General features: G+C 38.3%; 1 protein-coding gene across 3 annotated transcripts in view; it reads right to left on the bottom strand.

Annotated features, from left to right (window-relative positions):
- WWOX (WW domain containing oxidoreductase) overlaps nucleotides 1-20,682 on the bottom strand; it is a 689,035-nt gene that overhangs the window by 643,697 nt on the left and 24,656 nt on the right. For all 3 annotated transcript variants that reach the window (XM_084644383.1, XM_084644382.1, XM_084644381.1), the window contains exon 5: nucleotides 4,437-4,543. In XM_084644383.1, coding sequence (XP_084500509.1) covers nucleotides 4,437-4,543 — 107 coding nt within the window. The remainder of the gene's footprint in view (nucleotides 1-4,436; nucleotides 4,544-20,682) is intronic.

The following is a 20,682-nucleotide window of genomic DNA, read 5'->3' as shown; positions in this document are numbered from 1 at the left end:
CACACTCCAAGTAATTAAAGTTCAGTAATAACTTATTCTTTCTGCTCCAGCACCTGCATTTCATTTGTTTATTTTCCCAGAGTCATAAATCTGAGGGACTGTCAAAATGCCACAATATTAGTGCAATAATCAAATTTAATTAGTGCCTCTCAATAAACAACAAAGCCATTACAAAGATGCATTGAAGGTTCTCCAGCTACCTAGTTTACAGATGAGATTGTATTCTGAACAATTAGAATTTGAGAACTGTTAGTAAATAAATGTAGGGGGTTTTTTTTGTTTATTTTTAAGTAATTTGAGCAAGACAGTAATCTTCATTCAATTACCAATTCATTAACTTTCGGTGAGGTAATATATGTACTTACACAAGTAGTCTGGTACTCTTGTTGTCTGTACAACGTACTAAAAACAATTGTTGCTTTCACTGACTTTTGGTAACTTCTGGAAAAGTACTTTTTAAATTAAATGTGCAAAGCAAATTATATGTAAGAGGCACTCACCATTATTTCATGTCATTTCACTCTTCTGTTGAAATAATTTAATTACATTTACTTATGGACATTTAGAAAGAGAACAAACCAATTCAAAAGAGGGACTACTCAAAAATCCAGCGATGCTGGAAGATAATCTAAAGCCAAATTTAAAAGTAACACAAATACAATCTTCTAGTGGGCCCTTTAGATATTCCACTGGTGTTATTGCAACAAAGAAAACAGGCAGCTTCCATTTCAGTTAGGACTATGGAAAAAACAAACCTTAAAATATAGTATTTGGAATTTACAGGCCCAAGAGAGAGAAAGCTTTAATCCAAAATACCTTCTTCAAAAAACTGGGCTCCAGAAATGATTTTTCTTCTTATGTGGCATCTCCACTAAAGGAGGTTTGCAATCACGGTAGCACATTCCATACGACCCTCCACTAATCTCTTAGTGGATGAATAGTCCTTCTGATTCATCCAGCATATCACATCATCCATTAACTTTCCCTTCCAGTACCCGTAAACTTGCATCACCAGCTGAAGCCCTTACAATGTGCCCTGCAAATCAAATCTTTCTTTTCATAAGATTTCTGACTAGCATTTGCTGAGTTCCAATAATCTCCAATACTTTTTCATTACATGTCTCTATCAATGATATTTTTAAAGTTCTTCTATGACATCATAATTTCAGATTGATTGTTTGAATCCCCATGTTTCACAGCTGTAATTTAACACAGACCAAATGCAAGGTTTTAAGAGTTGGAATTTAGTCTTCAGATTTATGTTCCTTCTCCTCAGGTGTTTATTCTTCCAGAATGTCTCTTTCGCTGTTGCTATTCTGGTGCTGACTTCAGTATCTGATCTTCCATCTTTTGTATTGATGCTTCCTAAGTAGCAAAAACGTCTCACTTACTGTATGGCTATGTTATGCACTATAATCTTGCATGTCTTTCTAGGGTCCTTGCATGCCACCATGGTTTTTGACTTGTCCACATGTGACCTTAGATAGACCATACTCTGTCATATGAATATATAATCTCCACTAACTGCACAGACCTTCTTCTGAATCAGCCAACAGTGCCGTGTCATCTGCATAGCAAATATTATTCCATTTTCCATTCATCTTAATACCTTCTTCTGCTTAATTTCATCTAAACTTGCTACAAGTGTTGAATAAAGTCAGTGATATTATACAAACCTAACTCTTCTCTTGATCCCTACTAGATTTTCATTTCAATTTCCCATTATAATCGCCTTTTGATTCCAATATAAATTGTTTTATTACTCAGTTTGTATCCATCAATCCCTACAGATCTTAATATATTAAGTAATTTGTATGAGAAGAATGACTTCCCAAATAAAAGTATACCTAACAAGTATACGGTTTTCTCGATTTCAATTGATCTTTCTAATATGAGCTTCAAGTTCATAATGGCATTTAGTATGCCCTTTCCACATTTTAAGCCATATTGTTGTTTGCTTATTTCCTTATCAATCTTTCCTTGTATTCTGCTCACAAAAGTATCTTAGAGGCATGAAGTGTTAGACTGACTGTTCTGTAGTCTTTACAATCCATAGAGTTGTTCTTTTTGGGGATTTGGCTACACAGTGAGGTTGTAACGTCTTTTGGAAATTCTGCTGTCTCAAGCATATTCTTCATTCCTCTGACAGGACTTACAAACTTTCAACCCCTATGCTTTTAAACAATTCAGCCAGTATACCATCACAACATAGTGCTTTTCCATTCACATACTTTTTATTGCTGCCATGATTTCTTCATCCATTATTGGCAGGTTTACCTGATTCATCTCTAGTTGAGCTTTTCAGGAATATCTTCACCATATAGTTCCTTGACACATTCTCATCATCTCTCATTCTTGTCTTTAAGGTCTGTCAAATATTGTCCATTTTTGCAACATCCAAGGATACCTGAAGAGAGGTTCTGGCTAAAAGCTGACCCTCCTTAACGTTGGCCTAGAAGTGTTCTCTATGGTCCTGTGGAAGATATTCAATAAAGGATGCAAACTTGTAATTCAGGTAGTCATACTTGTCCACAATCACCTGATCAGTATCAGATCACAAACTGAGGGTTGCAAAAGAGTTAAGCCTTCCATCCAAAACATTCTAACCTTTTCTGGTCCTTGTCATAAAAGGAATAGACCTGGGAAAATGCTGTCCACCCCACTCATTTACGGCATCCACCACCAGGGAATTGGTGGGGATGGGAAAACAAAAATTCTAAGTCTCTGGGGGGAACATAATATTCCTTATTTGCCCATTTACAAGTTGGCAGGAGGGAACAGGAGTTAACCACAAAGTTTTTGCTGGATCCAGGAGCACTTAATTAATGGGCAGCACAATCTAGGTGGGTGTTGCCCACTGCAAAACATCCAAGAACTTGTGATGTGAGTCTTTAACCTCATCAGAAGGTATGTGGAGGGTTTCCACCACCCTCTTCACAAGGTCCTGGAATTGATTAAAATTATCAGACATCTATGGTGGTGGAGGCGTGACTGCCTTGTCCAGAGATGAAGACAAAATAGGGGTTTGAGGGGTAGTCTCTTCATCCACCCCCTAGCCTTCTGTTCCTCAAAGGTCTTCTGAAGTTGGGAGGAGACCGTGTGACCATCATTTCCTGGCGCAGTGGATCCAGAGGTCTGGCAATTACTGTTGATACACCACCCAAGAATCACAGTATAGCCATTGGAGAGGTCCATATGGGAGAGAGGGAGGTAGCCATGATGTGGTTGAAGGTCTTTGTCAAAGTATGTGTTTCTGCAATTATGCGGAGAGGATAAGGAGGAGACTATCCTCAATGTCCTCTGATGGAGGGGACCCAGTAGATACAGGTGGAGAATCCTGCGGTACTGTGAAGCGCTGGTAAACCAGAGACCCATAAGCAGTGGGGACTCCAGCTTGTCTAACCTGACAAGTCTCTGAAGTAACTGAATGCCTGCGGTACCAAGTGGGTCTGTACCAACACAGCAGCTGACTTGGGTGGTACCATTGGTTTGGAGTGTGTAGGTGCCAGGGCCAAAGGTGTGTGCTTTGATTTTGTCAGTACCAATGCAGCAGAGTGAGAAGACACCATTGGTAAGTCTGAAATAGACTGTGCCAATTTGGAGACAGATGGTACTAAGGCCCGCTGGTGGTGTGTTTCTTTAAAATGCTTTGGGATCTCCCTGCTCCACCAGTACCAGAGGAAGAGTCTTTTGCCTCCATGGTACCAAGTTGAGAAGCTGAGGCCGCTGATATCATAGACCTAGCAGGAGGCATGCATGAGTTGGACACACTAGAGCTCTGTCACAGGCCCAGGCATTGAAGAAGGAATAAAAGGCAGTTTACCTGCTTAGCCCTATGTACCCTCTAAGCACGTCACGAGGTTATATAGGCCGAATGGACAATGCTAACAGAAAATCTCCAATTGAGGGCTTAAGAGGCACATGTACACCTGAAGTGGAGCCCCAACAGGGATAGTACTCGAAGGAGAATAAGTATTTATGAGACAAAAATGATTTCCTTGAAACACCTTATAGGCAGAATTTTATGGAACTCTCAAAGTAATAGTGAGCAAGGGCATTACACTGAATCTCAAGAATAATTAAGCACATATTTAAATGCTTATGAAATTCTCTGTCACCAATGGCATTTGCTTCATTAGTCCTTTCAAATTTTTTAGCATTAAAATAACCTTCCAACCATAGTATAATGATGCTTAAAATTAACCGTACATACACATTATAAAATGGCACAGCTCCTTTGTTCCATCTGTAAATACATTTACGCACTAAAGTGATTATTACAATACAAAGAAAGCTGTTTTCTTGAATTCTGATAAGTGAAAAATAACATTTATAAAACAGCATATACTGCACAAAATGAACTCATCAGCGTACACGGCACATTGTTTTGAAGATAGTAGAATTTGCTAAGCGTTCAAAAAAATATGTTTCCTTACCCATTCCTCTAGGATGCGTTGTACAGCTTTGTTGGCTCTCGACATATTTCTGCAGGCAAGAATGACATAGGCACCATGGAGTGCAAGAGACTTTGCAGTTTCAAATCCTATGATAAAATAAAAATTAAAAAAAACAAAAATTCCAATCAGAGAAAGATGAGTCTTCATGAAACTAGCAAGAGGTATAAACTCATGTTTCAAGGGAGATGGAGCCAGGAATTTAGGAATTTCTTTAATATGCATCTCCACTGTTCTAGTTACTTGAGTCTGTTTTTGTAAGGGCACATATGCAAAAAGGTGACGGACACTTGAGTGTACTTAAACTGTGCCTGGCATGCATATGCAAGTCAAGTCTGCATACAGGTAAATGTGCACAGGACTTTAGGATCACAAAATTTAGGTGCATGCAAAACTCCACATGGGATCTTACAAGTATAGCACCTTAACCCCTCTGCCTCAGTTTCTTCATTTGTAAAATGAGGAAAATTACTATTATTTATTTGTATTACCATAGTACCTAGAAGGCCGACTTCTTACCTTACTGAGTTGTTATGAAGATTTAGCAGTTAGGGTGAAATCCAGGCCCTACTGATTGCAATGGGAGCTTTGCCACTGACTTCAATGGGGCTAGGATTTCAGCCTTAACTCCCACAATACATGAAGAATTGCAATAGTGCTATATAAGTGCTAATGGTGATAATAACTCAGACCAGATTTTCTCTTCAAAACTGAGATCATAAACTCATCTGAAATTATGGATTTCTCTCCTGCCCACAATTAATAGAAAAGGTGAGTTTTGTTGTTTCTTTAAAATGCTGCATCAAGCCTTGAATGGAAGCATAGGTTGCTATGTTTGCCAAGACAGCACGGAAAGGGATGAGGAGAAGGGGCCCAGGTGTGCCTACAGGCTTGGATGGATTTAACACACCTGGAGCCGGCCTGTGATTGACCGATATGAGGGCCACTTACGGCAGGATTGGACGTCCAATGCTCACAGTGTGGAGAAATAAAGATGCCAGCCAGTGGAAGTGCCTCCCTTGCTGATCTTCCCCATCCACTCCCCTCTATTTGTTAAGGGCCTGTATCATGACACTGGGGGACACAGCCTCAAGCTGGTGTTAACTGCCATTGGCTCATTACAGTTACCTGAAATGGGCCTATGCTAGTTTACACCATCTGAGAATCTGCCTTTGAGTGTGCAGAGTGCCTGATTTAAAGTGCACAGGGTTGGGTCAATAACTAGGGTTCCACCTGGGGCAAGTTGGTTTGTGTTTGTGGGGCATTCAGCATGATCACTGGGTGTTCTGTTGCTATGGAACACTAACAATGAAAGAGAAATTTCCATCTAACTGAAAGAGGCAACTCACCATAACAGCACTTAATGAGTTCCAATTAGAAAAGCTTAAAACTAGAACATAAAGAATCAAATCATAATTCCCAATAATTTGAGGATGAACATATTACAAAGCCACAGAGAAGGGGAGGCTATTTGTTCCAGCTTTATGTAGTTTAAAGCATATTCATGTTTTCCTTTTAAAATTTGTTTACCAAGGAAAAAACATATTAAGTTATGCTGCCTCACTCCCAAAAATGCCCTAGGGCAAAAAGAAATTCAGTTACAACATAGGGTATCACAGATTATAGAAACAACAGACACCAGACAAATGTATACCATTCTCTGCAATTATATACTTATGGTATTTAAGCCCAAGCAATTTTCCTGTATCTCTTTTCAAACCATTCATTGTACTAAGCAACTTTAATTACCTGGAAATTCATTGTATGCGCACGAATGTACCTTCCGTACATGCAGAGGATATTTCCCCTGTTCCTAATTCCTTTTTGAGCACATACAGCAGGGTAATTTTAAAATGTAACAAATGTGGCATGTGTTGTTTTGCAACATTGTTTGCTAGCCATATGCTAGTAGTTTTACAAAAAAAGTACTAATTTTAATAGCTCTACATATTGGTAAAATCTGGTTTGAACCCTTGAGAATCATGTTTTTTGTATTGTAAGACTAGCAGTGTGGAGCTGATGACCAGTTTAATTAGCTAAATGTTGCTGCACTTAGCCAAGCCTACCCTGTGCCATATTTTGTGCAAAATAATTAACTCCACACCTCTCACATTTTCAGTTAATAACTTGTTTCTTCTTATAAAACATATGAACAGTCTGACAAAGTTTAAAATTGAAATAATAAAGTTACATGTTAAAATTTAGCTAATTTTACCCTGCACACACCAACATAACAATCAACAGTAAACTAACTTAAACCAATAACAATATTCAGGATTTAGGCAAAAAATGGAGAAACATTGCACCTTTAAATCCCCCACCAAAAAAAAAAAATCTGCTTTTAAAAAAAGCACAATACAAGGAATCAATCTTGATTCTTAATAACTGAAAAGTTGTTCAGGGTGAACACTAGAGAGTGTACAGAGGTAGAGAAGAAGGATGATCCAGTGGTTAGGGACCGAGCCTAGGACTCTGGAGACCTGGATTTGATTCCTTGCTCTGCCACAGATTTTCTGTAAGATCTTGGCCAAGTCACTTAGTCTCTCTGTGCCTCAGTTCCTCATCTGTAAAATGGGGATAAGTGCACTTCTCTACCTCACAGGGGTGTTGAGGTTAAGTACATGTTCAAGATTGTGAAGCATGCAGATACTATGATAACGGGAGTCACTTAAGTAAGATAGATGGAGAAAAAAGGATAGTTAGCAAGCATACCTTTGAAGTCATAATCCAACTATCCAACAGCGTGTGACCTGGAAGGCTATAGCAGCAGAAAGAAATGAGACGTGGCCAGCCAAAGAAGAGAGAGGAGACGAAAGAGGAGGTGGTCAGGAGATACCTCCACAATCACCACTATGTAACAACGGTGCCAGCAGAAGTATGGAGAGGAAGAGAGGACAGAACAGCTATGGCTCCCCCAGTACTGTCTTCCAGCCATTTATTTACATGCCAGATTTCAGCTCAGGGAATAGATGAAATCCTGGCTCTACTGACATCTATGAGCATTTTTCCATTGACTTTAATGGGACCAGGATTTTATCCAACGTTTATAGAATAAATATAAACCCTGAAGATAGCTTGTTTTTATAATGACGGGCCAACTCTACAATCTACTCATTGAACAACCAGAGCCCATCCTGGGGCCTCGCACACTGCGCTACCCCACCAGCATCCCACCCCCAGAAACAGCAAGGGACAAAATGCAGAATCCAGAAGGCTGACCTAGGGACTGGGTAAGGAGAAGAGCTGAGGGTGGGAAGCAGAAACTAACAGGTGCAGGAGAGCAAGAGTTGGCGGTGGAGGAAGTACAGAAGCAAGAACTGGAAAAGCAGGCTCCAAGTGTGGCAAAAGCAAGGGAGCACCAGCAAGATGTGCAGGAGAACTGAAGCAGCGTCTGAGTGGGCAAGAGAGGGCTGTATGCATGGATGGGGATTCAGCACTGGTCCTAGGGATATACCAGATAAGTGATGTGGATAAGTTTGTTGCAAAGGTGGTAGACTATGACATTTGTTTGGGGGTTGGAAGAGCTGGGGGAGTGGTGAGAACAAGCAGGTATGTTAATACAAGAGAAGCATGTGGCCATCAGGAAGACAAAGAGGCAGCATTTCAGTAACCATCTGTTGTCTTTGACAAGGAAACAGTTCCCTCCAGCCATTTCCTCAGAATCCCTCTGGAAACTGGAGGGACCAGCTGTGAATGCAACTCTCACATGTAGGATACACAAATCTGAATCAGGTCCAGGAAATTAAGGGAGATCAAAACAAGCAAAGTCATACACATTGCATTACAATGTTGAGTACATATCAGTAACTTAAGGGTAAACTATTACAAGGATGTTGCAATTATACCCAAAACAAACCTCACAAATCCAAGAAATTCAGAGGTAAGTTTACATATAAAAGGTTTCAGAGTAACAGCCGTGTTAGTCTGTCTTTGGAAAAAAGAAAAGGAGTACTTGTGGCACCTTAGAGACTAACCAATTTATTTGAGCATGAGCTTTCGTGAGCTACAGCTCACTTCATCGGATGCATACATTCATCATTCATGCAAACATTCATCGGATGTTTCCACGGTATGCATCCGATGAAGTGAGCTGTAGCTCACGAAAGCTCATGCTCAAATAAATTGGTTAGTCTCTAAGGTGCCACAAGCACTCCTTTTCTTTTTACATATAAAAGAAATCTAAATCACCTTAAAGTACAGAAATGCACAGCTACGGGACCTGAACACCTTAACTCTGCCCCTGTAGCAACACCCTGGGAAGGGATGTTTCTTTAAAACTCAGGGCTCCAAATACCATTAGCATCAATTATAATTGAATGGTTATTTTGAAAAGTTTGAACCTGCTAGGGTAATTTTCTGCAAGAGACACAATGGGGTATATCTTCCACAGAGATAAGTCCACTTTGTTCAGCACTACCAGTGTCATCTGGCTTTAAAACTGGTTTACCCAGCAAAACAGGTAACCCCAATTAAATGGAAATCGACTGGTGGCACAAATGTTATACCATCTGTGCTCCCCAATACTAGTGTAATAAGCAAAAGAGGGTATTGGCAGGAAAAATTGATACATTACATCAATATTTGCAGCACCTTTGACCCTCTGTCATGTGCAGCCAAGTGCAAATTAGAGCGGCCTGCTCTGATGTTACAAAACTAAGAGAATGCCCCTAACAGAATGGAAATATACTGCATTAACGTAAGTTAATAGTGACTTTTCTTTTTACAAGAGGGAATAAACCATGTGCAAAAATATGCAATACATTTAAAAAATATATACTTCAATATTAAGGATATAATTACTTACAAAACAAAATTACTACACAGGATAAGAAAAATATGTTTCCCAAAATATGGCAAGGAGAATTGTGCACGCAGAAGGAATCCATGTTGAGGTACAGCCACACTACATTTAAATTCTCTACACAATACAATGTTGAGGCAATAATGTTTTGTAAAACTATACAATAAATTCCAAGTGACTGCCCTGAAAATCTCAAGAGGCAAGACTGACCTGAGGCTGGCTACTATTGATGCCACTGCTGTGGTTGAATGAGCTCTAATCTGACCCTCAAGTGACAATCCTGTTTAAGAATAACAATGAGAAATACATGAAGACAAACATTATGGCACAGTTCTCTTTGTCAAAGGCTGACCTAACGGGTTGGTAACACAACAAACAAAAAGCGTAACTGCTCCAGGTTCGCTACAGAACTTTAAAGCACTCCACCTATAAATTAGAAGGCTTTTTTCACCTAACCTTAATATTTTATTGTCCTTCATATTAAAGTTAGGGAAAATACAGTATTTTATTGCAGTGTAGACATACCCAGTCATTCTGAATGGAGGGGAAGCCTCTTCAGTCCCTCCCCTTCACTACATATAACCTCACTTGACATGTTTGAGTCCCAGGTTTCATGACCCTTCTTCCTGAGGTCAAGGTTTTTCCCTGTATACTCACTGTACCCATCTTGCTAGTTGCTGACTACCATCACTGGGCCAGATTCAGTTGGTGTAAATCGGCATAACTCTATTAAATCCAGTGGTGCAATGTCGATTTACACCTAACTGAGAATATGGCCTCTATCAGATAAGCACCATCGTCCATAGAACAGTCAACAGGATAGCATATCAAAAATAAATAGATCTTTAATCAACTGAGGGAACTTGGTAATAAATATCCTGAGATTGCTCTTCCACATTGGTCTTCTTTAGGGTAGTATGTTGCTCTGCTACCATGGTACAGGACCAGTATATCAGGTTTTTTTATTGGGAGGTGCCATGGTTCCCCCCACTGGAACTCCTGAACCCAGGATCCAAGTAGCCAGCTTCCAAAGAACAAGTTGTCTCTTACTAAATGACTAGTAGTTCTTACACTTTCTTCATACCCTTTCACACCCTGATAGGATGCTCACTTAGTTACAATTAAGATAGCATTCACTTAGCGGGTAGAAAAGTAGGTCTGCTTTAAATCAAACAGCAACCTTTAGAGAGAATAGAGCATAATTTAGTTACATAATATCCCACAAACTAATGATGACGAACTTGCACCAGATGTTTAAGCAATTTAAAATGTGTCCTTACTCTAAGTCTCCGTAACAACTAAGTATAACCCAATACAGGAATAAAAGAATTAAAGAAGAGAAAAGATGAAAGCTAAAATATGCTAAATAGTAGCCATTCTGTTACAACTTTTTAGAATGCTCACACAATCATTCATGAATACCTAAAACCAGGTGTCTGGAGACCTTCCCCATATTCAGAAAACCTGTTCCCAGACATCAACTACAAAACATCCACAAAGAAGATATCCAGCCTTCCTCTCCAATCTCCCCAGACTAAAAGCCTAAAACTTGTTGAAAGTTCTCCAAAAACATCTTTTGACTCTCCCTCACCCTGTAATAGAACTCTCAAAGCCTTGAGATTATAAATCCTTGCAATGTAGTTTATTTTACATTTAGAACCTTCACAAGTTTTATTGAGCCCTATGTCACAGGTGGTTTAAACGTAAAAATAACCAACTAATAAAAACTACAAAAGAAAGATGCTCTCTTCTTATAATAGAGTAAAAGCAACAAGTTTGAACTCAAGTGGTAGATAGGATTGGAAGTGAAAAGCATTAGCCTGTTTCTGTGTGGTATGCATGTTTCTTCCCTTTTACATTCTGATGGATTACTTATAGCCTCTACAATAGCAGAAACCAACTGATTTTGTAAGCATGAGCGTATTATATTACTAAATTTATATTGTTTTCACAGCTGTATTTGGTTCTCTTTTCACTGCTATGGTCTGTATTTCTCTGTTTCTTAAGACTTTCAGGTTTCCTTTCTGACTTGAAGCAAACTGATCTGTCACAAGGGTCCCCATTTGTACAGCCCAATAAGCTGCTAATCTTCAGAATGAATCAGACCATCTTCTAGAATATTATATTTTTCTTCTAAGTACAAGGAGGTTAAGAAGAATCTTCTTCAAAATTCTTACATAATTTAAGTATTTCCAAAAGAACAGCAGTGGTAGTTGAAAAGTATAATTTCTTTCCGGTTTGCCATGCAGTAAAGAATGAAAATGAAGGTGCAATTTTTTAAAAATAAGGATAAATAAAGGTTGGAACAAAGTACCAAGGGTTGTGGTAGATTCTCCATCACTGGTCATTTTAAAAACAAGATGAAATGTTTTTCTACAGGATATGGTTTAGTTAGAACAGGAGTTAATTCAGGGAAGTCCTATGGTCTGTGTTATGCAGGGGGTCAGATTAGTTGATCAAAATAGTGCCTTCTGGCTTTATAATCTATGAATCTATAAAAATCAGCAGCTTTTACTAATATTGCAATCTAAAACATCAGCCATGAAGAGAAACTTTCTTGATGTAAGTGTACACTATGAAAATAGCAACTTTTCCAACTCCTTACACAGCCATATAGGCCATTTGAACTGCAACTTCAGGACCATGTGGCTCCCCATACAAGTTTCAACTCTGGCAATGTGTATTATTCATACAAAGTCAGTCCAGTGGGTCTTCCTTGGAGCAAAGGGGCACTTTAGGGGGAAATGTAGCACAGGACCCCTTTCTCCCAGCTCTGTGTGTCTCCGTGCCATTGAAGCTTTCATCGGAAGTAAATCTCCTTTCTGACCCTGCCTATAACTCAGCATAGAGACATTTATTACACTTTTTACTTAAATTGTAAAATCTTTGAGGGAGAAACAGCCTTTTTGTTCTGTGTTGAAAACTCTAGTGCATAAAGGGGTCCTGGTCCATTACTGGGGCTCTGAGGCACTGCTCCAATACAAATAAAAATAATACTCCCTGTGAATTTTCTTGTGCTATGCACACATGCACAGAACCAACAGAACATTGGCAGTCAGCTCTGACTTCGCTTTACAGAATCTAGTGTGCACCCACAAAGTATCTTTTAAAACCTTGAAAATTTTGATAAACTATAGCCAATTTTTACAAGACCACGCAAGGTATATCGGCAACAGAACCTCCATCTCCCAGCCAAATTTAAAGATTTCACCTACTGTTCCACTAAGGAACTAGAGCTAATCAAGATAAACAACTTATTTAAAGAGAAAAAGATTCAGACACCTAACCTTTGTTACTACTGTTAGAACTTAACAGAGGGGAAAAAGGGTTCTTGGGCCATGATCAAACCTGACATGTATCTTTTCGGCTGAACAGATCAGATCAAAATGATATCTTAAAAAGAAACACTAGTGCAACCTTTACTATAGGCATTACATACACCCCTTCAAGTGCATTACATACACACCTATTTTGCACTTATCCTGCACCTTTCATTCACAGATGTTTACAAAAGGTGGTATAATCCCAGTTCTGCAAGGGAGACACGAGGCACACAAAGATTAAGCACCTGCTCAAGATCATTTCACAAGTCATCATTACAAGTAGGAATAAACCCCAGTCTCCTGATTTCCAGACCCAAGTTCTATACCAAAAGAACAGACTGCCTCATATGCAACAACAATTTTGAGACCCTTGTCAACTGCACTGCATGCAGCAAAGGTAAAATGACTTGGTTCTTGTATAGATGCATCACTGGGATAATTTTAACACAAAGAAAGAACTAAGCACCAACAAAGATGAGCATCGAATAATCAAGCCGTCCTTTTAAACACTCCTTCACTAGAATAAATAAGGCAAATCCGAGCATTCCAAAAAGTTCTGGTGCAGGACTGATGTCCCTTTAAAGCGGAGTTTCGAGATGAAATCACAAATCCTAGCCACTTGACCATTAATTACTTAGGAGTAGGCAATAGATTTCAGCTAAGGTTTTCCTTGCTAGCCATGGTAACTTGGTGTTACACAATAAACCAGATCTTTCATTTTGAATAAACTCAGCCTGTCCCATGCCACAAGATCAATATCTTGCAAGTATTTTTATGGCTGAGAAACTTCTTTACTCCTATACCATTAGCAGAGGCTACAAGGAGTCACTGACAGTCGAAATTAACACACACGTTTCTTGCACGGGAGAACAAAGAAAAACAGTCTCCTGTGCCATGACAACAGATTTCTGCTTCTTGGAAGTGGCTTGAAATACCTGCAGCCTTCTTCCTGGAGATCTTGATAAATCCCGACAGTATTCTCCATGTAACAATTTCCAAACCACGACAAAATACATGGCACAAAGTAATATGCACTTCCTCCTGAATTTTCAGAGTCCAAAAATAAGCAATGAACAATTTCATACACAGACTGCAATGTTTGGGAACAAATTGTTGTTCTTTTTGAATATCAATACTGAAGAAAAGTAATTCAGCTCCAGAAGTTTGAGTCACACTCAACGTAAATCAAGCAAATTGAATGCCATGCTTTTTAAAAACTCTTTCAAGACTTTAGAAAGAGCAAGTTATATCAAGTATTTTAATATTATTTGTTCATTTTGCTAACAGTAACTTTAGACACTGATTTTCACTGCAAAGTTTCATGTTAAATTTAAGATATATCCTGCCTCTCTGTGTGAGTGAAAAATGGACAATTTTGTTGTTCTTGGCTTCAAGAGTTATGGAGAAAGTCAACCAAAATGAATTAGGATGACGAATGTGTTGGTTCTGTTTTCCATCCAACCAATGTTAAAATAAAAAACAGTTTCACATGTTGTTAAACTCAACAAAAAAGTGTAATATCGTGTTCTAAACAAAACAAAGTAATTATTTTATAGACAATTATATGAGTAGATGACAAAATTGAAAATATTTATTTAATGTGAAAGGAAGACCATCTTCTTTCAACAAATAAAAATACAAAAGCATTCTCTTAGATCAAATATATTGTAAACTATAAAAATAGAAAACTTAAGTATCTAACCGATTTGCTTTTCCTATGGAAAATTAGCAAATGCACCAAATGAACCAAAGAAAGTTTAATCTCTCTTTTACTGTACAGTAAACACAATATTACAATTACATCAGAGCTATCCAGTAAATGCACTGCAAGATTAGAGCCAAATGTCCTCAGCCAGCCAAAAGTTGGTATTTAGTGTAATTACGCTTTCTGAAAAGTCCTACCACCTTATGAGACAACAAAACAGTTGTTTTATATGAAAAAGTCTATGCAGTTGACACACATACCCAGCTAGAACTCCAATAGCTTATCAGATTTACCCTTTCAAAATGTTATAAATCTTGGGTCAACGACTATTAAAAACTATTGGTTATTAACATATGTGAACTTCCATTTCCTAGCTTGATATTGTAAATTGCTATTATTCAATATAAATATCTTGCAGTAGCAGCCAGGAGGTTCCCATCAGGATGAGCCCCATTGTGACAGGCACTCCATTACAGGAAAATCTTGAAGTGCCACTGATAGTTAGGGTTACCAGACACTTCCCATTATAAGACCGCTTTCTACTTGCTTATAGTGTTCCGAAACTAACCATTCAGGCTAAAGTTTTCCATGATGGGTGTCTGCCTCAAAACACAAAGGCGTGGCACACACTCAGAAAAAAAAAGTCTAATGATCTAAGAAAAATCTTGATTATATAAATTACTCAAAATATAATCAGATTATAACCAAGTATTAGTTACTGAACCAAAATCGGAGTTTAATTCAAACTTGTGGATGACCTTTTGAGCAGCGCTTTTTCAGTTATAGAGCATGGGCCCCATTAGACATTTGTTTATGTGATCAGTAGACTGTGGGGTGCGGTGGGAGACTTGTTTGGAGTACCCAACTATTTTCAACGCAGTCCCAGTTTGATCCTTGATACCGACTCTTTGGCTTATAAAACACACTTTGGTTGAGATTTTCTTAAGTAGTCTAAAGGATTTAGACACACTTCTTCTATTAAAATGGAAGACGCGTCTAAATACAGTAAACGGCATTCAAAAATCTCAGCCTTTGTTTCTTTGTTGAACTTTTTATTCCCTTATTCTGTTCAGTCATAGGATATGCTCCTATCAAAAGGTGAGATTGTGCTTCAATATTCCTATTGTCTGCAGCATGTGGCACCATGGCCAGGTTAGCTATCACTTATGGTGTCATGTTACCACCATTACAATCCCTTATAGATATTTACACAAGTTTTCACTACCTTTGAACAATTTCACATTTGTAAGCAGGTCATGATTTATTTGAACTTTATAATCTCCTCAGTGTTTTATTAAGCATGGTCCAAGTTCATGCTTTCTTTCGGTTGTCTTTACATGTGAGAGTTTGGCTTCCAGCAAGACAGACGGTCATCTATAGCACAAATCATTCTTTATATTTAAAAGAAAAATCTGAATTTGGCAATTTTATATTTGGTTAATGTTTTTATGAGAATTTCTGTGGACTAATATTTCATTTGTGCTGTGATTTATTTTCACCTCTTGTCTTTGTAGCGTTTCATTCTCAAACACTGTCGCCTGGGTTTTCTCACATGTGTCTTTGAATGTGACAATTAAGCATACAACTTCACAGTAGCTAGGCATAAATGACAAGCTACACATCAAAAAGGGACATCTACACATAGTTAGCATGATCATAAAACTACATGCACATGTGCAATTATAAAAATCTGAGCCTGTAACATTTTTTTAAAAATAAGTTATTTTTTATATTAGTGTTTCCCCTATTCCCCAATTTTATTTGGATTGTTTTTCTTAGAAAAAATATATTGGCAGAAATTAGCATATGCCTGTTTATTCTAAAATTAATATACTTTTACCTGTAATAGACAGTGGAAATATGTTGCTACGCCACGAATAGGTTGTAAACCCAATCTTTATATGGTAAAGAAAAGAAGAATTCTTGACCATAATGAAAAACTATATTCAAAAGAAGAGGATAATCCCGCTCACATTGACTTCAGGAAGAGGAAGATCAGACCCATGATGGCAGTAAAACTTGACAAAGATGACAATGGTGCGTATTTTCTGTGTCAGACAGCCTTTGAAGACTTTTCTGATCAGTTGTCCATGGGCAGATGCATTAATAAACCTAGCCTGCTTACGAGTGCTGTTACCTTCACACCTTCCAAGGACACAAAATCAGGAGGGGAGAATAAATGTCTTAGTGTGTTACTTTAAGTATCTGTAATGCTTCAGTATCTTTTACTCCAGACAATTGTAAAAACCATGCCAGGAAAACTCACAGTAATAATGAAAAAAAATACATAAAAAATTCACCTGACATCAGTAGTAAGAAACTCTGCTTCGGACCTGTCGTAACCACTCAGAACTGCCATTAGCAACAGCTGTTCAAAGCTTTTCATTTCGTGAAATTTTGGTGTTGGGGGATTGTTAGCCATCTCGTGCACTAAATGATTTATTTCTGTCCTCCCCCCACCTCCTTCTGTTCCTCTCACCCACCCACAAAAAAACATTGTTCAAGGGGCAGGCATGAAGAACACTTGTTGTTTAGGGTGAGCGGGATCCCTTTTTCCCCCCCATCTAATAGGTCGGTCTTACCTGTTTTGAAAGTCCACTCAGTTTCCTGAGGTGGTCTAAGCAGGACCCAGAGATTGATTTGGTTTATAAAGTTGTTCTTGATTGGACCTTGAATAGTTTTCCTATTAAGTGTGCATATGTGAGAAGGGGTGTGATTAGATAGGAGAAAGGGCAGTTTGCCACACCTAGAAAGGCTTTTCCTCTCAGTGATCATTTCAAATCATACACCAGAAAGCAAAACAGCAAAACAGGGAAGCAAAACAGGGAAGGCAGCCAAAATGTCTCCAGTTTCTTTTTTGAGTGCAAACATTTTTGCACAGACTTCCTGTGAGCCAACAGTATCAGAGGCTTCTCCATGCTGAGTTGAGTCCTAATTAAGCATTCTTAAAAAAAAAAAATTAGCTGCATGTTTTAAATCTCCTTTTGGCAAGTACAATCGCACAATGTTAATATGAGAAGTAAATTTAATAAAATTAAAAAGGAATATTTTATCTAAGACAGAATAATTAAAAGACATACTGTGCTGCCGGCTAAAGAGAGCTGGATACTGCAAGCACTATCCTGCAAGTTTTTTCATGATATTCTGAGTTTTATAGAAAATTTATGAGCTCTACTTGCATAAAATTTAACCAAACTCGTTTTCTTAAACAAACTTAATATTTATTATTATTTATTTACACAAACACTGTAGTGGTCTAAAAACTGCGCTAGGTATTTTACAGGCATATAAGACAGGGTCCTGCCCTGAACAGCTTACAAACTGTATTACAGAAACAAGAGTGACAAAAGGATGGAACACAAGCTTGTTCAGTTTTTGCCAGTCTTCTGCATGCCCTCCTCTGTCTTCTTGAGGAAAATGTGAGATGAACGTGATTAGTTTAATTAACCAACAAAGGAAGATTTTAAACACAGTCATGAATCACTTCAGGATCCTGGGAAGAGAATTTAATACTGGCATGTTGTAGTTCATCTTTTCAAAGATTCTTCAGGTGCAAACAAACAAAGATGATTGACACTGAAGAGCGACCAATGGAGGAGGCAGGAGTGTGGAGGTTTGGGGATTTACACAGCATTGGAACACCTCTTACAATCAGAGCCTCTTTGGATTAGATGGGCTCCATTTAAAACAGAACGGGTATCGACCTCCCAGGTTCAAAACTGGCAGACCTTTTAGACATGCTTTTAACTACGTAGGAAAGAGGGAGAAGGGGAGCTGTTATGTAACTCAAATGATCCATCATGTGGTTCCAACATACAAAGTAAGGCAGGAGATGGAGTTGTTCTGAAACAAAAGATGAAGAATAAGAAGAGTATTAACATATAGCGTCTGTACACAAATGCACGGAGCATGGGAAACAAGCAAGAACTAGAAGTCTTTAAATTATATAACCTAGTGCCATGTCTGAAATTGAGGCCTTCTCTGGGGCAAATTTCAGCTTGCATCTCTAAACATGAGGTTTACATAAAAGCAGCTTCACTAGTGTCTGGCCACCAGCAGTTGGAATCAGGCAATCAACCAGTGTAGACAAGGCCTCAGTGGAAAGATTCTCACCTGTGGAAATCAGTACTGGAACTACACACACTTGTTGACAATTTTTTAACGTAAGTATGACTTTTTGCCAATTCCTTCTGTGCAATTTTGTTGTGCAAGATCCAAAAATGCATTTTCACATGAAAATGTACACCTGTGAATTCTGAAAGCTGGTGGAGAAGCAACTGCATTTAGAAAGACACTCATTGGCCAAAAGCTGTGAGGTCCTGTATTCTATTTCCAACTCTGGTGGTTACTGTTCTTAATACTTTGCACTACAGAAACATAAAATTAGGTCGTCACACCCTATGAAATAGGTAAGCTATTTTTCAGGTGAAGAAATAGAGGATCAGAGGTTAAAACAATTAATTAAAGGTTGCATAGAATCCAAGCTGCCCAACTCCTATAGCCAGTTTTCTGGACCATAGGGTTCACCAGGTCAGTAACACTCAACCTCAGTTTCTTAAGTGTATAAAAACAGGTCAACAATACTTACTCATTTATCACAACCTGCAACCTCAGATCTTAAATCTTCTTTATTTTCAGATATTTGATAATTATTTTTTCTCTATTCATTTAAGAATCTCTCTCAGTATCTGTTTTCCAGGACACAAATGTAAGTTAGACTCCTAATTCCCATTAGTTTTCTAATGATAAACAGACATCTGACTATCCTAAGTGCCTTTAAAAATTTCACCCACTAAAGTTCAAGGGATATGACTGGAAGAGAGGGTAGTTTAGTGGATTAGCTATAGGAAATAGACACACACGAGATCTGGGGTTCTATTCTGATCAGAAATAAGACTGGCAGGTCTCGGAGAGGGGAAATGGTGATCTTCTCCCAAGCTCAGCCCGTAATTCTAGCACCATCCCTCTAGGCTCCAAAATGAGCTGTCACACACAGTAGATTGCATGCATGTTCATCACTCCTTTCTTGCATGCTTCAACCAAATATGAAATAGTTGATGTTGATGTACGTCCTATTTAGCCTTCAGAGTTAACATCCATTTTCATGACTACAGTCAATTCAAAGTGTTTCAGACTGGGTGACGACCCAGATGAACACACAGTGCATCTTTTTTGAAGGCTTTCTTCACACTCATTAAGAGTTGGGGAGGCACCAACTTTCCAAACTGCCATAAACTGGCTCCATTCAACATCTGCTTCCACTACAGAATAAAAGTAACTCCTACTGGAGTCAATGGGAGTTATTTACATCCTGTAGTGGAACTGTAATCTGAATGCCAATACAGACGTACTCTGACTTTAGGCAAGTCAGTCTCTGGAAGTCTTAACTGCCCCCTTTGTAAAATAAGGATAACAACTTACTTCATCAAATGTTGAGTGCCATAAACAATGTTTGGAAAGTGCTGCTGTAGAAAAGGGTGGAGTATTATTGTCAGTCAATGACAGAGATGGGAATAGGACATCTTATGGCTCTCAGCCCTGTGTGAAATCCACTAGAGTCTAGCTTTGCTGGGAGATGTTTTGGACAGGAAGAGACCAATATACTTATCCAGCAGCTTTTTCAAAATTCACAAGAATGAATATTTGCACAAAAATAACTTTTTTGTTTGATCACAATCAGAGGGTAAAACTATTTCACACAAAATTTCACTAATTTTTTTTAAATTTCAGAGCATTTTCCAATTTTTCATGAACTTGAAAGCTGTTAAATTTAGACAAAAATATCTATATTTACAGATATTTCCCCCACCTTCAGTCATTACTGATGGATGTTTTCTAAGCAGAAGGGATAGAAAGGAAGGAAGAAATGCAATAATTGTGCTACAAAAGCATCTACCGTGTTACGTAGCTAGCATTTGACGATAAGTGTGGTGGTGAAGTTATTTTACAAGAAATGACCAAAAGATAGAGTCATTTATCCTGGTTGTTTTCAGGAGGTAAGAGTGGAAAATTTTTGAAGTAATTCCTGGTATGCTAAGCTTCAGTGTACACGGAAGATTTTAAACAAGTATAGATAGACAAGCATCATAAAGGTTCCTTAATTACACACAAAACAATGTTATGATCTACATTGTAACTATCCTGGGCTATTTCTTAGTGGCAAGGAAGAATTGATCAAGAATAGCAACTTGCAACCAGTGACCAGATAAGTGAATTCAACAAGAGAGTGGAAAGGAATCACAACGTGCAACATGTTGGGATTTCAGGAAAACAAGTTTTGGTGGAATTGAGTTTGTTCACTACAACCGGGAGAAGTATTAGAAGTCACTCTGTAGAAGGCAGGTGTGAAATTCAAAAAGGTGTAACTAGGTACAAGACAATGTGCAAGGAAGAAGGGAA

This window comes from Lepidochelys olivacea (assembly GCF_965140295.1).
Source record: "Lepidochelys olivacea isolate rLepOli2 genome assembly, chromosome: 12".
In the NCBI taxonomy this organism is placed as follows: Eukaryota; Metazoa; Chordata; order Testudines; family Cheloniidae; genus Lepidochelys; species Lepidochelys olivacea.
This window is presented reverse-complemented; position numbering and strand designations above follow the sequence as displayed.